Here is a 17,805-nt window from a genome sequence, read left to right as displayed (position 1 = left end):
CACGCTCTCCCTCCAGCAGTGCACAGGAGGCAAGGGTTGCTCTTTTAGTTTTAGTCTTCATCGATTTCATAGTCAAAAAGTGGCATTTTACTGTATTTTAAGTTGCAACCCTTTGATTGACAGAGAAGTGGAACACATTTTTGTCAATTTTTTAATCTCACTTTTATGAGTCGCCTCTCCACATCCTTTGCTCTTTTTTCATTTGGGTAAATAGCTTTTCTATTCTGGTTGATTTCTTATTGATTGGAATAGTAATCATCCAGCTGTTTAATTTTATTGACCTAGAAAGCCAATGTTGAGTTATACTGAACAATTTTTTCATTTCTTTGCTACCAAGTTCAATCAGGATTTTTAAAATTCTATTAACATACAAAAATAAAAAAATATGTAACAGACAATGCACTTACTTCCTTAAACTCTGCTTTTAAAACGGCATGTCCCAGTGTAGTTTGCCATTGAAGTTTTCGACCACTGTGCTTTCCAAGATAAAATGTTTTAAACACTTCCTGAAGTTTAATCATCTGTAAAGCATAGGACAATGATTTAATTATGCTAAACACCATTAACCATTCAATTTATAATATTTTCACAGCTGAATAAAAGGTCTGTCCTGACACTTATTTTTCTGGATTCTTTTACCTGTGAAACTAATTGTCCACCACTGTAGGACATTGGGGTTGTCCCTCACACCATGCAGTAATACTTCCACTGGGTTTAATGTACAACAGGTTGCATTCAGCAGTATCCAAACCCCAAAACCAGGCTTCCCTGGCCAGTGGCATATGTAATGAAGACAACAGCAGCTGTCCCACGGCAGATGCCGTCAAAGGCACAGGTGTACCCTGCCAGGTCTTAGCTTGAGCTCTCACTGACTCCTGTCATGCACAGCAAGCATGATGTAAGCTAGCCATTACTTTCATTGTTACTTTCTTAGAAGACTTACACCTTCCAAACTTTGTCATTTTTAAAAGATTTTATTTATTACCCTGGTTGGTGTCAGCTCAGTGGATTGAGTGTGTGCCTACAAACCAACAGGTTGCTGGTTGATTCCCAGTCAGGGCACGTGCCTGGGTTACGGGGCAGGTCCCCAGCAGGGGACGTGTGAAATGCAACCACACGTGGATGTTTCTCTCCCTCTCTTCCTTTCTCCCTTTCCCCCTCTCTAAAAGGGAGAGAAACATTGATGTGCAAGAGAAACACCGATCAGTTGCTTCTTACACAGCCCCAACTGGAGACTGAACCTGCAACCTAGGCATATGCTCTGACCAAGAATTAATCGGTTACCTTTTGGTTTACGGGTTGATGCCCAACACACTGAGTCACGCAGGACACTGTACTGCTGTCATCTCACTTTTACATTCCCAAGCTCTTCCTTCTTTTCTAGATGTCCCCTCTTTTCCCACTCCTGTATCTGTTCTTATTTATGGACAAGCTCTTACTTCTCTGACCGAATTCCTGTACATGTGGTTCATATGCACTACATCTGTTCCACTAACTTCCTTTGCTCATCATTTTCTTTAGTTCCTTTCGTATCTGCTTCACTCTGCACCCAGGGTCATCAGTGGTCTGTGCTACCAAATCTAATGGCTCTCCTCAGGCTCCATCTTGTGAGATGATAGATCCCTCTCAACAGCTTCCCACACAGCAGCCTGCTGCCCTCCCCCCCTCCGCCGCTCTCATCACTTTAACTTCCTGTCTTTGTGTTTTGAGTTCATACCTTCTGAGTCTTTGGTTTGTCTTCCCACCCAGCCCACACAAGCCAGCATTTCCAGGAGCCTGTGCCGCTCCCATTTTACACTCTGGTCATTCCCTTGTCAGCATCCCCAGCCACTTGCAAGTTCTTCCTGAGAGTGAAATTCTTTCATGACTTTCCTTCGGAACTTGTGACCTCACTGGCCTGTCTTATGCCTCCCTCCCCCGACTCTCCATAGTTCCTTTCTCCATTTCAGTGAGCACAACTGTCTCATCCTCACTCAGGCTTTCTCACATGTTTCCTCTACCAGATCTGGGAATTCACTTCCCTAAAAATATCTACTCATTTTTTCAGAACTGTTTCCTCAGAAAAGCCTTCTCTAACCACTCTTAGCTCTGACCGCATTTATAGCAATTTGTGAGTATCTTCTCTGACAGAGAGCTGAAAGAGGGCAGGACCAGGTCTGGATTTTCATGCCGGTGCACAGGACTAGCAGGGGCCACATGGATACGTAATTCCTGCTGTTCCTGGACCTGACGTGCCCTTTCAGTGAGCACAGTGCCTCTGTGCTTCTGTCAAAGTGGCGCCCTCTGTTGGAAATGCCTGTCAGCCTCACATCTGCTTAGCAACTCTTCATGCTTCAAAACTCAGGCCAACAGTCAAGATTCAACGACGTCAAACCCCAGGCACGGTGTCACTTAATTTCTAAGTATTTTAGTATATATCTAAAAGATAAAAACTTTCTAGGAAACATTATCTACTATACCATATCACACCTAAAAATTAAAAGTCAACAATGTGATAAAACTCTTAATGCATACATCCCCTAAAAATTATTTCTTTGACATTAATTCCTTATGTGGTAACAATAATAATTATAATAAGGTAGCAGCAACTAACAGTGGGTGCTTACTATGTGCTAGTTACCATTCCAGGCTCAAAATGGATCAAATACCTAAATGTAAGAATTAAAACTGTAAAATTCTGAGAAGAAAACATAGGGGTAAATTTTCATGACCTTGAATTTGGCAATAGTTTTTTTTTTAAATATGACACCAAAAGTATAAATAACAGAAGTAATAGATTAGTTGGACTTTATCAAAGTTAAAATCTTCTGTGTAAGAAGCTATCAAGCAAATAACAAGACAACTCACAGAATGGAAGATTATTTGCAAATCACAGAACTGATAAGGACCTAGTATACAGAATATATAAAGAACGCTTACATTTCAACAACAGAGAGACAACACAATTAACAGGCAAAAGGTTTAAATAAGACTTCTTTAAAGATCTGCAAATGGCCAGGAAGCACATGAAAGGATGCTCAGCATCATTAGTTACTAAGGAAAAGCATATCAAATCAAAACGGGCTCCCACTCACTAAGATGGCTACTGTCAGTGAACTGAAGATAACAAATACTGAAGATGTAGAGGAAATGGAACCCCTGTGTGTTGCTGATGGTAATGTAAAATGGTGCAGCTACTGTGAACAACTGTTACAGTTGCTCCAGAAGTTAAACAGAATTATCACATGGCCCAGAAATTCCACCTCTAGGAATATATCTGAAGAACAGACAACAGCTATTCGAACAAAAATTGCGCGCTGCATTATTCACAACAGCTAAAAGTGGAAACAACCCCAGTGTCTGCTAATGGACGAGTGGAGAGACAAAGTGTGGCATATCCAAACAATGGAACATTATTGAGCCTTAAAAAGAAGCCGTAAGGAAGGAAGCACTGACACATTAGAACATGAATGATCCTTGAAAGCACACTAACTCAAAGAAGTCAGACATAAAAGGCTACATATTATCTGATTTCATTTATGACATGGCCCACACAGGCGAATCCACAGAGAGTGGGTTAGTGGTTGCCAGGGGCTGGGGCAATGTGTGTGTGGTGGGGGTGGAATGGGAGTGATTGCTTAACGGGTCCAGGGTTTCTATTTGGGATGATGAAAAAGTTTTGAGCAGCAAATAAATAAGGTTCTATGAATTCATATTCATAAAGAGAAATACATAATGAGGTAGAGAAGAAAAAGCTCTTAAGAGTAAAACGCTGATTTTCTAAACATAGAGAAATGATGAAGCTAAAAAAAAAAATTCAGTGTTCATCAAGGTAAAAATGGACCCAGGCAGCAATCAAGCAAGTGCGAATCTGACTGGGGAAACAAGAGTCTTACATCATCTTAAAATATCTCCCCACAAATTCCTTAATAATTACAAAGGAAAAATGCCCACAATAAAGTGAGGAAACCAGGTAACATCACCAACGGGGGCAAATGAGTATAGACGGTTGTGCGCCTCTGGACGTGATACTGAGAGGAAGTGACACCTCCCGTGTGGGACTCTGGGTTAGATACGCACGACCTGAATCTAATCAAACAAACCCAAACTGACAGACAGGCTATGAAAACTGGGCTGTATTTTAAAAACATGTCGGTGTCATGAAAGGAAAAGAAAGGTTGTGTAGCTGTTACCGACAAAAGGACACGACTAAATGAAACGTGGGGTCCTGCTAAAAGACACAGTTCTGACAACTGACAAAAACAGAATATGGTTGTATATTGTAACGAACTATAGAAATGACCCCTGAAAGTATAGTCTTAGAATATGGCTGTATATTGGATGGAAGTATTTCATCCATGTTAACTACCTGAATTTGACGATGTGCTCTGATTATGTTTTGGGGAAATTCCCACTAAAGTATGAAGCCTCTTATGCAATCTACTCTCAAAGGGACCAGGAAAAAATGGCATATATAGGGAGAGAAACATAATAATGAAGCATATACGGAAATGCTTAAAAAAAAAACCCACCAAACCAAAAAACTCGGTAAAGTGTACTGAAAATTATCTGAACTATTCTTGCTAACTTCCTGTAAGAGCTATTTTAAAGTAAGAAGTGACTAAACTTGCAATGCCGTGAGAGGCATGCCCAGGGTGGAGTCTGCACCCAGCAGAGGTGAAGTGGGGTGAGGAGGTGAGGGAGGGTTTTCTGGTGAAGGTGATCGAGGAGATAAGTCTTAAGAAGCTTTAAGTGCTAGGGAGAGATAAGCTGTGGAGGTTTTTCTGGAGAACGAGGTTCCCTTTAGAGGGTTATACACAGAGGCCTGAGAAGATGAGAGAAATGGGTGGGTGTGGGGCCCACAACTAGTTTAGAATAGAGGGAACATGACATCCATGTGGGCGAGCTGGGCCTTAAAGAGACGTTTCACATCTCAGAGAAAAACCGATTAAAGTGCTATCACCATTCCCCACAGGATGGAGAGGTTTGGGGGGGGGGGGGGGGGGGGCGATGGTGATGAGAGAAATCTGGGTTGTTGAGTCTGAGAGCCGGTGTGGGCTGAGTTCACAAAGAGGGTGTGAAGTGACAAGGGACAAGAGGGGTGAGTCCAGAGAATGTTAGCATTTAGGATCTGGTGAAGGGAAAAAAAGAGAAGGAAAAAAAGATGGCAACTGACCAGTGAGTTTAGAAACAAACAAAAAAATAAAAAAAAAGATACTGTCTTGGACTTGGAAAAAACAGCTTTAAGAGACACTATTACTGATCCAGGCTCCCAGGCCTTTCTGGAAGATCCCTCAGCTGGAAGGCCCTCAGCCTCGCTCATCTTTAATTCTCATACTCCACACTGGAAGTAGCTCGTTTCCACATCACCTGGTATTGTAATTAATGGTGCTTGTGCTATTTCTCCCACTGGATTTTAAGTTCCTGCACCCTGGCTTCTCCCTTATATCTGAAAATCCCTGAGTACCCATGTCATGGCTGACATATAATAAGCCCTCAGTAGTAGCATTTATAAGACTTTGGCATTGTCTATAATGGAAGGAAATAACTCAACAAGCAATATCTATTTAAAAAGAGTGTTGTGTTGATGCCTTCTTGATGGTCAGTCAGACTTGGGTGAACTGGGAACAGTAGACGGACAAAAGCAATCACTTTGGTTTTTGTTTGTGTGGTTTCAAAAACACCTCTCATTAAATAATTTTTGAAAGAGAACATGTCTGTGCATAGTATAGGCAGAACAAAAGAAGGAGTCCTTAATGTTTTGGCAGAACTGATATATTAAAAATAAAGGACAAACAGTCTTTAAAACACTTACTTCTGGAGTTAAATGTACTTCCATAGGTGTGTATGTTGGCCAGTATCCCATTGTAAGTATATTCACGGTCAGATCTATAGAGCCTGGGTCACTCTGATTCTGCATATACTAAAAGCACAGAAAATGAAGATAAAAGTAATTATTTTAGAATGTCATAAAAATAACTATAAAAAGGTAAGAGCTGTAATTTTCCAAATACAGTTTAACATTGTTTGAATTTATTTCAGTCCCTAGAACATATTCCATTGAAGCCGCATAATGTGCTCCAGAGTCACTGGCAATATTTTTTCCTTCTTTGGTTACATCACCAACACAAGATACCATTAAATTAATTTAAAACCAAAGTTTTACTATACATTTTTTGGGATTATTTTTCTTTTTCATTTTAAATTTAGGTTATCTGAATATGTGAGACATCAACAGTGTAATTTTTAAGGGTGAGGATTTTATGTATTTATGTAATTATTTACATACTTTACACAATCATTTCATATTAATTTAAAGTGGGATACTTTCTACAAAGCTGTTTTACTTGAAAAAACAGAACTCGCCTGCTTGAAATGAACCATGATGTCCTTGGAGAGCTCCATGTCCTTGAACATGCCTTCCAGTTTGCTGGTGAAAGCAGCGCCACACTCTGGGATACAAGTGAAGGGTTGGTGAAAAACACCAGGAGCAACATGCTGTTAGTGCAATAAACTCTCAGCACAGAGGGAGGGCAGAACCCCAGGTTCCACATGCTTACCATGCTTTAGTTTCGACAACATAGATTTTTCAGCATCGACTGAAGCACTTTTTCCAACAAGGAGTCTTTTTGCCAAATCTTTTTTGTAAAATGCTTCAAAGACATCTTTACCTATTTATAATCCAATGAAAATAAAATGACATTAGACAGTTAATTAGACACAAATATTCACTCTAACTGCTAAAAAACTCTAAGAAGTGGTTCATTCTGATGCAAGGCAGCTTTAATTTCACTGAATCCTTGTGCTAATAAATCTCCGCAAAGAAATACTTTCAATTTGATCAGGGGGTGCCATCTCTCTAGTTCTTGTATTAATATTAAAGTAGAAATGTTTGTCCATTTTTCTCAAGAGAAGATAGGGCCCAAACATATCTGTATTTTGATCCTGTAGCATTTTCTATCTGCCTAATGTTAATAAAAATAAAAGAGTATTTCTCACCATGAATAAACCTGAATATTATCATGATTTTGTCAAGGATCCTCTCCAGCTCTTCATCTGTTGCTTCTTTATTACCAGCTCTCAATTTTGAATCAACATGCTTTGCTGTGAAATCAAGAGTTTAAATTGTTTGAAAAACAAGCATTTGTTACATAATACATTTTCTAACTCAGAGAAGAACATCTTTAATTTCTACAAGTGAAAACTGGACTATAACACCCTGGAGCCTTTCCAAAATGACAATTATTATATGATAAAAAAGCAAATATTTGATTGTGTAAGATACGTCCTTTCAAGTCACATGAGAATAAATACTTTAATTACATGCTTTCATTTTTAACAACTGGAAAGTCCCATTTTCAAGATGTGGAATTAGAATCTGGGTAAGACTGAAAGGGTTTTTCTCAGGGCTTCACGTGATTATATCCATGGTGACCGTGTATCCCTGAATGCAGAGATTATAGCAACTCTACTCTGGCTTCCCATTTAATACAAATCAACCATGACCTGGCTTAAGCCAGGGAGAACCTAAGAAATCTAAGAAGCCTAAACTCCTAAGAGTTAAACATTCATCTTTAGAAAAACAACAATCCATAAAGTGGTACAAAGACCAAATTAAATTGCCTTGTGAATTTCCTCTGTTGTTGCTTTTATTAGTATTTTCTTTATAATTTTTATTATCAAATATTCTGAACACACAGAAAAGCAGACAACTGTATAATGAACGCCATGTTCCCATCATACACCTTCGACAATAATCAATACAACCCCAATTCTGTATCACTTTGTACACATTTCTTTGCCTTTTGCCACCTATAAATTAAAAAAACTTTTACTGACCAGTGAAATTCTATGAACCATAAACTATATTTTGATGTTATCATGAAATAATTGTTTGACATGGAAATTTAAAAATCGCTTCCTCTTAAAAACACAAAACCTGAATAGACCCATTGTTAGTAAGGAGACTGAGTCAGTACTCAAAAACCTCCCCACAAACACAAGTTCAGGACCAGACGGCTGCAGTGGTGAATTCTTCTAAACTTCAAAAAACCCGAACCAAAAAACCCTTTTGGAAGCTTTCTTAAATGCTTCCAAAAAATTGAAGAAGAAAGGATTCCAAACATATTTTACAAGGCCAGCATTACCTTGATACCAAAACCCGATAAGGACACCGCAAATAAAGACATTAACAGGTCAATATCCTCAGTGAACATAGATGTAAAAGACCTCAACAAAGTATCAGTAAACTGAATTCGACAATACATTAAAAGGATCACAGATCATGACCAAGTGGGATTTACTGCAGGTATGAATGAAAGAATGGTTCTGCACATCAATCGACATGATACAGCACATTAACGTAACAAAGAAAAATTTTATGATAATTTTAGTAGCTGTAGAAAAAGCATTTGGTAAAATTTACATCCGTTTATGATAAAAACTTTCAACAAAGTGGGCACAAAAGAACCTTCTTCAACATAAATACATCTAAACATCTAACACTATGCTCAGTGATGGAAAGCTATGTTTTCCCTCAAAGATCAGGAACAAGACAAGGATGCCCATTCTCGCCATTTATATGGAACATAGTATTGAAGTTTTGGCCACAGCAATTAGGCAAGAAAAAAAAGTCATTCAAATAGAAAAAGAAGTAAAATTGTCACTATTTGCAGATATGATATCCTATAAAAACCCTAATCGTTTCACCAAAAACTTGTTAGAATAAATTCAATCCAGTGAAGTCACGGGACACAAAATTAATACACACAAATCTGTGGCAATACCCAAGTAACAAACTGTCAGAAAAAGAAATTAAGAAAATCACCCCTTCTACAGTTAAATAAAAGACAATACAATCCCTGACCAGCATGGATCAGTTAGTTGAGCACTGTCCTGAAAAGCGAAAGGTCACTGGTTCAATTCCAAGTGAAAGTGCATGCCTTAGTTATGGGCCCGGGCCCGGTCCCCAACTGGGGTGAACACAAGAGACAACCAACTGATGTTTTTCTCCCATTCTTCCTCCCTTTGACTCTCTAAAAGTAGATGAACAAAATCTTTAAAAAAAAAACAACAACAAAATGCAGGAATATATTTATTAAGGCAGTGAACAATATGTAAACTGAAAACTATCAGACACTGATGAAAGAAATGGAGGAAGACATAAATAATGGAAAGATATTCGATTCTTATGAAGTGGAAAAATTAATACTTTTAAAATGTCAATACTACCTAAAGCAATCTACAGGTTCAGTGGAATCCCTATCAAAATTCCAATGGCATATTCACAGAACTAGAACAAATAATCCTAAAATTTGTATAGAACCACAAAAGAGGCTTAATAGCCAAAACAATCTGAAGAAAGAACAACAAAGCAAGAGGTTATCATGATCCCTGATTTCAAACTATACTACAAAGTTACACTAATCAAAACAATATGGTGCCCTGGCTGGTTTAGCCCAGTGGATTGAGTGCTGGCCTACAAACTGAAAGGTCACTGGTTCAATTCCCAGTCAGGGCACATGTCTGGGTTGCAGGCCAGGTCCCCAGTTGGCAATGTGTGAGAGGCAACCAATTCGTGTTTCTCCCCCTCTCTTTCTCCAACCCCTTATGTCTGTAAAAATATATAAATACAATCTTTAAAAAAAATAGAACAAAAAAACCCACATACACACACAGGACAATCAATGGAACAGAAAATAATCCTGTACATATACAGACAATTTATGGCGAAGGAGCCATGAATATACAATAGTGGAGAAATGACAGAATTTTCAATAAATGGTGCTAAGACAACTGGACAGCCACATATGGAAGAATGAAATTAGATAACTATCTTACACCATACATAAAAATTAACTCAACCTGGATTAAAGACTTGAAGGTTAAGACCCGAAACTATAAAATTCTTAGAAAAAAATGTAACAGGAAAGCTTAGTGGTGTTTTTCTGAATCTGATTCCAAAGGCAAAGAAAACAAAAGCAAAATAAGACAACATCAAACAAAAAAGCTTCTATACAGCGAAGAAAACTGTCATCGAAATGAAAGGGCAACCTACTGAATGGGAGAAAATATCGACAGATGAAAAGGTGTTGATATCCAAAATATAAAAGAACCCATACAACCAAACAACAACAAAACAGTGGGCAGAGGAGCTGAATAGAAATGTTTCCAAATAAGACATAAAGAAAGTCAACACATAAAAAGATGTTTAAAATCACTAATTAGCCCTGTCTGGTGTAGCTCAGTGAATTGAGTGCAGGCCTGCGAACCATAGATCGGGGTTTGATTCCCAGTCATGGCACATGCCTGGGTTGCAGGCCAGCTCCCAGCAGGGGATGCACTAGAAACAACCATACATTGGTATTGTCTCCCTCTCTCCTTCCCTTCCCCTCTAAAGATAAATAAATAAAATCTTAAAAAAAAAAAAAAAAGCACTGCTCTTAAAAAAATTTTTTTTAAAAAATCACTAATTATTAGGGAAATACAAGTCAAAACCACAATGAGGTTATCACCTCACACCTGTTAGAATGGCTATTAGCAAAAAGACAAGAAATATCAAGTGCAGGAGGACATGCGGAGAAAAGGGAACCCGCACACACTGTTGGGAGTGCGCACTGCTGCAGCACCATGGAGAACAGGATGGAGACTCCTAAAGTCAGGAACAGAAGTGCCACAGGACCCAGCTTTCCCACTCCTGGGTGTTTACTCAAAGAGCACAGAAACACCAATTTGAAAAGACGCAGGGCCTCATGTGTTTACTGCACTAGTATTTGTAACAGTCAAGACACGGAGACAACGGAAATGCGTGACGACGGATGAGCAGATGAGCAGATAAGAAGATGTGGTATATACTGGGTTGGCCAAAATGTCCGTCTAGTTTCTTCCATAGAATAAAAGACACATTTTTCATTTTACCAGTAACTTTATTGATCTGGATATTCTGAGTATGTTGGGAATCTCCCATTATTGGCTTCTAGTAGGTAGAGGCCAGGGGTGCTGCTAAACATCTTCCAATGTGTAAGACAGCCCCATAGCAAAGAATTATTGGCCAAAATAGTACCAAGAAACTTCGCAAACCACTTTTGACACATTTGATCAGTCACAGCACCTTCTCCATACACTGCACAAATCTTATTTTTGCATTTCAGTTGCACTTTTACCTTTCTTGAAATATAAAAACATAATTCGCCAAAAATGTTGCATATCTTCTTCCTTCTTCAATAATATAAAATGGCTGCACAAAAATTCACCAGTTTTGATGTTTTTTAAAAAACGCACACCGATATGACAGCTGTCATAATACAATCTAACAGAATTATTCCAAATGAAGTTAAAGACAATTAAGTCCTACTAGAGCCATTATATGGAAAAAAACTAAACAAGCTTTCTGGCTGACCCAATATATACAGTAGACTACAACTCAGCCAAAAACAAGAAATGGAACCTCTCCATTTATAACAACATGAATAGACTTTGAGCATATAATGTTAACTGGTAAAGGGGGTCGATTGCATGGTGATGGGTGGTTATGAGACTTTACAGTTTAATCACTTTCTAGTGTATACAGATATTGAATTATAATCTTATATACCTGAAGCTTACATAAAAAATTTACTATAAAGTTACAGCAATCATGACATTGTGCTATTGGCATAAAAACAGATATAGATCAATGTAACAGAATAGAGTTCAGAAATGAGCCTTGCTGATTTTCAACAGAAGTGTCAAAACAATTACACTGGGAAAGAATATTTTTCAACAAATGGTTTTGGGTCAAGTGGATATCCATATGGCAAAGACTGAAGCTGAACTACTTGCTACCTCCCACTATATTCTAAAATTAACTCAAAATGGGTCAAAGACCTAACTAACTTCTATAGTTTTAAGAATTAAAATTAAAATAGGTAAAGATTTCTTACACAGAACAGGAAAGAGCAAAAGCATAAAAAAATACATGAAATTGACTAACTTAAAAATTTTACTTTTTAAATACACTTTTAGGGAATTAAAGCACAAGCTACAAAGTAGGAAAATGTTTGCCAATATTATGTCTGATAAGGGAGGACTCATATACAAGTGTGCATGTATGTTAAGACAAGAAATACAGTTTCATCTTAAAATTGTTCTTTTGCCTGTTCAATTTTAATACTGATTAGGGTGCAAAGATAATGACTAAATAGTGTCTCATGTTAAATATTAGTGGGACTGATGAACTTAATGTCCTAACTCAGAGACATCATATATAATAAACCTTTCCACTCCAATTTCTGAGCAGAAATTACTTACAAGTAATCAAGACAGAGAATCAAGACTTCGGGCGAAGATGGAGGTACAGGTAGACACACTGTGCCTCCTCTCACAACCAAAATAAGGACAACAACTTAAAAACAGAAAATCAGAACTGACAGAAAATCAAACTGTATGGAAGTCCGACAACCAAGGAGTTCAAGAAGAAACACTCATCCAGGGGGGTAGGAGGGCGGAGATGGGAGTGGGGCCTTCGTGGCAAGGCAGCAGATTGTGAAGCAGGTGGTCTCACATTCACGTGCAGATAAAACAGGAGGAGCAACCAGGGAGCGAGACAGACCACACAACCCAGGGTCCCAGCACAGGAAAATAAAGCCTCGAACCTCTGATTGAAAACATCTGTGGGGGTTGGGGTGGCAGTAGGAGAAACTCCCAGCCTCACAGGAGAGTTCATTGGAGAGACCCACAGGGTCCTAGAATGTACACAAGCCCACCCGCCTGGGAATCAGCACTAGAAGGGCCCAATTTGCTTGTGGAAAGTGGCAGAAATGACTGAAAACCATCAGAGAGCAGAGCCAACATCACTGCTCCCTCTCAGACCCCCTCCCCCATGTACTGCTCCCTCTCAGACCCCCTCCCCCACGTACAGCGGCACGATGCAGCAAGGTGGGTTGCCCTGCGCTGGTGAACACCAAGGCTCCGCCCCTTACTACATAACAGGAGTGCTGAGGGAAAAAAAAAGGCCCAAATGAAAGAATGGATCAAAGCTCCAGAAAAAAATATAACTAAGCAATGAAGAGACAGCCAACCTATCAGATGCACAGTTCAAAACACTGGTAATCAGAGCCCTGGCTGGTGTAGCTCAGTGGAATGAGCCCTGGCCTGCAAACCAAACGATCGCAGTTCGATTCCCAGTCAGGGCTCACGCCTGGGTTGCAGGCTAGTTCCCAGCAGGGGACACAGGAGAGGCAACCATACATCGATATTTCTCTCCTTCTCTTCCCCTCTAAAGATAAATAAATAAAATCTTAAAAAACAGTAACAACAGCAACACAAATACTGGTAATCAGGACACTCACAAAATTTGTCGAGTATAGTCACAAATTAGTTGAAAAAAAAATGAAGGCTATGCTAAGTGAAATGAAGGAAAATATACAGAGAACTAGCAGTGACAGGAAGTGACAGGAAGGAAACTGGGACTCAAATCAACAGTATGGACCAGAAGGAAGAAAGAAACACTCAAACAGAAAAGAATGAAGAAACAAGAATTCAAAAAAATGAATTCTTTTTTTTCAGAGGCTTAGGAACCTCCAGGACATCTTTAAATGTTCCAACATCCGAATCATAGGGGTACAACAAGAAGAGAAAGAGCAACAAATTGAAAACTTATTTGAACAAATTATAAGGGAGAACTTCTCCAATCTGGCCAAGGAAATAGACTTCCAGGAAGTCCAGGAAGCTCAGGAAGCTCAGAGAGTCCCAGTGAAGTTGGGCCCAAGAACAAACACACCAAGGCACATCATAATTATATTACCCAAGATTAAACTGAAGGAGAGAATCTTAGAAGCAGCAAGAGAAATCAGCTGATTTCTCAAAAGAGATCTTGAAGGCAAGAAAGGGCTGAAAAAAAGTATTCTAAGTCATGAAAGGCAAGGACCTACATCCAAAATGACTCTATCCAGCAAAGCTTTCATTTAGAATGGAACGGCAGATAAAGTGCTTCCCAGATAAGGTTAAGTTAAAGGAGTTCATCATCACCAAGTCATTATTAGATGAAATGTTAAAGGGATTTATCGAAGATAAAAATATGAACAGTGAAATGACAGCAAACTCACAGTTATTAATAACCACACCTAAAACAAAAAGAAAAAACAAAGCAAATAATTAGAACAGGAACAGAATCACAGAAATGGAGATCACACGGAGAGTTACCTGCAGGGGAGTGGGAGCAGGAGAGAGGGGAAAAGGTAGAGAATAACTAGTATAAATGGTAGGTAGAAAATACACCAGGAGGTTAAGAATAGTATAGGAAATGTAGAAGTCAAAGAACTTATATGTATGGCCTATGGACATCAACTAAAGGGGGGCAAGGTAGGTGGGAGCGAGTGTGCAGGGTAGAGGGGAATAAAGGATGAAAATGGGACAAGTGTAAGAGCATTATCAATAAAATATATATTTTTTAAAAAGAATCAAAGTTCATCTTTACAAAAAAAATAGCTCTGGGTGTTAGAACAGGAAATGCAAACTACACTAAATCTTTATTGTCCCCTTTTTCTTTTGTGAAGTTAAACCTCAGTTTTTATGGAATTACTACTACATTCTCTCCCTTATAGAAATACCCCCCCTCCACACATACACAAAACATATGTATATGGGTGGAGGAACTGAGCAAAACAGAAAGAAAAAATACTTCACGAACATGGACAACAGTGGGATGACTGCTGGGGCCAGGGGAGTGGTGAAGGGAGTCAGAGCAGGGATAGATGGGGATGGACAGAGATGGGACCTGGTGTGGGGAACACACAATACAGTGTACAGATGACGTGTCCTAGAATTGGCAGCAGAAATCTGTATAATTTTGTTAACCAGGGTCACCCCAATAAATTCAATAAATAGAAAAAAGTACATATACATGCACACACGTGTATATGGCTTTTTGAAAAAGTGTCCCCTAATAAGTTGTGATACGAGTCCTTCCCTCCCTCCACGAGGAGCTTGAATATTTTGAGAAAAAACATGCTTGAGTTATGCCTTACCTTCCCATATTAAATAAAAAGGTATAGAAATACGTTTTTTTACCGATCAGTTCAGCGGGCTTATTGGGCCTCTTGTTAATAAATGTTTCAAACGACTCCTTCATCAAGTTGATGAACTTCTCGTTCCTCTGAAAGCACACTTCTATCACATGGTCCACTCTGTCCTTAAAATCCAGCAGGTCCTGCACCATATCTTTATCTTTTTCTGGATTGATAACAATTGTTGTTCCAAAAGTCTATAAAAACACAAACATACTAAGTCATCAATAGGCCGGTGATACTACACACTTATTTTCTCCTGCTATCAAACAATCATGACAGTGTACAAATTTCATAAATTGTCAGTATTCTAAAAATTAAGTAAATAATAGGGAGGAATTAAGTAGTTCCTCCCTATCCTTGGGGAATACATCCCAAGATCCCAACTGGATGCCTGAAACCATCCAATCTCTGGATGGAGAGTACTGAGCTCTACACATACACTATGTTTTTCCCTATATGTACATACAACTGAAGGTTCCTCTTTGGCATTACCTGATTGCCAACACTACTACTCTTGCATTTTGGGCCATTATTAAGTAAAAATAAGGGTTATCTAAACAAAGGCACTGTGATACCATGACAGGCTACTAAGTGACCTATAGGCAGGTAGTGATATCATGCTAGACAAAAGGATGATTCATTTCCTAAGTGGGACAGCTTGAGATTTCACCATGCTGCTTGTAACGGCTCCCAATTTAAAACTCACAAATCACTAATTTCTGAAATTTTCCATTTAATGTTTTTGGAATGCAGCTGACTGCAGGTAAATGAAACTGCAAGAAGTGAAAATAAGGATAAGAGGGGGGACCTCTATAAAAAATGCGTTAGTGTTACAATTCTACTTCCAGAAGGATTTATAAATTACTGAAAATTTTCTGTTGCTTTTTGAAGAACCTTTACTTATCAATTCCTCAAACAGGTATTAACTCCCATTAACCCAATACACCTATTTGGACTTCTTGAGTACAGTTTTCTTTCTCCTTCATTCCTAATTATAAACAGCATGGTTTTTAGCCTGTAATGTTTTTCATGTTCACTGATTTTAGAGAGAGAGGAAGAAAGGGAGGGATGGGAGGGTGTCAAAGGGGAGAGTGAGAGAGAAACACTGATTGGCTGCCTCCCACATGTGCTCTGACTGGGAATTGAATCCACAACATAAGTATATGCCCTGATCGGGAATAGAACCTTCAACCTTTTGGTATATGGGATGATGCTCCAACCAGCTGAGCTCAACACTCTCCAGAGTGTTTAACCTGTATTCCTAATTAAAAAATGCTACACTACCTGGCTGGTACAGTTCAATGGATCGAGGGTGAGCTGCAAACCAAAGGGTCATAGGTTTGATTCCCATGCCTGGGTTGCAGGCCAGGTTCTCTGTGAGGGACATGTATGAGGCAACCACATGCCGATGTTTCTCTCCCTCTCTTTTTCCTTCTCTTCCCCTCTCTCTAAAAATAAATAAAAACTAAAAACAAAAATGCTACATTAAACATTACTCAAAGACTGTGTGACAAATCAGCTATTTGAATAAACTACCAGCTGAAGAGGTATTAAATACAATTAATCAACATTATTTTTTTTGAAAAACTGGTCTTAAGTATATATTTATACTTAGACATCATTTATGCACACGGAGGCAGATTATTGGTGAAAAGGTACAAATAAATTAGCATAAATACCTTCTGGCCACTATGACTGCCGGGGCAGGAGGGATTTACTTCTCACTCTACCAACTATACTGACTGCATTTAAAAATAATGTATGCACACTGCAAGGATGAACTTTATTTTGATAGTAACACGCTGCTGGACTTAATCTCCCATTCTGCCACAGTGGAACTCCTTATCACTAATGAACACTCAGAAACTATGCCTTTTACTACCCAAATCAAAAACTGTGAAGGGGAACTTTATGTGCTCAGCACCCATTGCTGTCCCCTCAGGGCTACTGCCAGCAAAACTCTAAATTTCTATTAGCTGTTCCTCAATGAAAAGCTCCACTGCTAATCCAGCTTGTCAGAACATGACTCGAAGCTCATATCGCTGTACAGAATTGTGGGGTGGTGTTATGTGTGTGTGTGCAAGCTTTCAACATGCAGACTGGTATGAAACCTCAGGTCTGATATTCCAGAAAGCAGCCTGAAAGTTTTATCTTAAACAAACAAACAAACAGAAACTTTAAAAAATATTTTAATTTTTAGAGAGAGGGGAGAGGAAGGATAAAGAGAAGGAGAAAAACACTGATATGCAAGAGAAACCTCAATTGGTTGCATCCCACATGCCCCCAAATGGTGACGTGGCCCACAACCCAGCCATGTGCCCTGCCTGGGAATTGAACTGGCAACCTTTTGGTTCACAGGCCAGTCCTTAAACCACAGAGACACACCAGACAGGGCAAGTTTATCTTCGTTTATTTAACATTTTCCTTGTGATAATTAGAGATTCACATGCGGTTAGAAATAGGAAAGAGATCCCCCATAAACCACCTATTTTCTCGTGTTGTAACATCTGGCAAAACTACGGAGCAGCATCGCCTCCAGGATATTGGTATTGATACACTCTACCCAACTCACCCAGCTTTAACTGTGATTCATTTGTGCATGGATTACGTTCTTTAGACTTTATCACCTGTGCAGGTTTGTGCACCCATCACCATGGTCAAACACTGCAAGGATTCCTCCTGTTGCCTTTTTTCATAACCATACAGTACTCATATGCATGCTATAGAAACTTGAAAAAGTATGTTTATTTCCTAGATTGCCAGGAAATAAAGTAGCATA

At 38.9% G+C, this 17,805-nt stretch overlaps 1 protein-coding gene across 2 annotated transcripts in view; it reads right to left on the bottom strand.

Moving 5' to 3' along the window:
* CUL4A (cullin 4A) overlaps positions 1–17,805 on the bottom strand; it is a 66,388-nt gene that overhangs the window by 12,042 nt on the left and 36,541 nt on the right. For both annotated transcript variants that reach the window (XM_053659919.1, XM_037140716.2), the window contains exons 11-16: positions 15,028–15,220; positions 6,979–7,083; positions 6,540–6,650; positions 6,346–6,431; positions 5,795–5,902; positions 408–521 (exon numbers count right to left, since the gene is read on the bottom strand). In XM_053659919.1, the coding sequence (XP_053515894.1) occupies positions 408–521; positions 5,795–5,902; positions 6,346–6,431; positions 6,540–6,650; positions 6,979–7,083; positions 15,028–15,220 (717 nt within the window). The remainder of the gene's footprint in view (positions 1–407; positions 522–5,794; positions 5,903–6,345; positions 6,432–6,539; positions 6,651–6,978; positions 7,084–15,027; positions 15,221–17,805) is intronic.

Source organism: Artibeus jamaicensis, unplaced genomic scaffold (genome assembly GCF_021234435.1).
Source record: "Artibeus jamaicensis isolate MK-2021 breed Jamaican fruit bat unplaced genomic scaffold, CSHL_Jam_final scaffold_833, whole genome shotgun sequence".
Lineage (NCBI taxonomy): Eukaryota > Metazoa > Chordata > Mammalia > Chiroptera > Phyllostomidae > Artibeus > Artibeus jamaicensis.
This window is presented reverse-complemented; position numbering and strand designations above follow the sequence as displayed.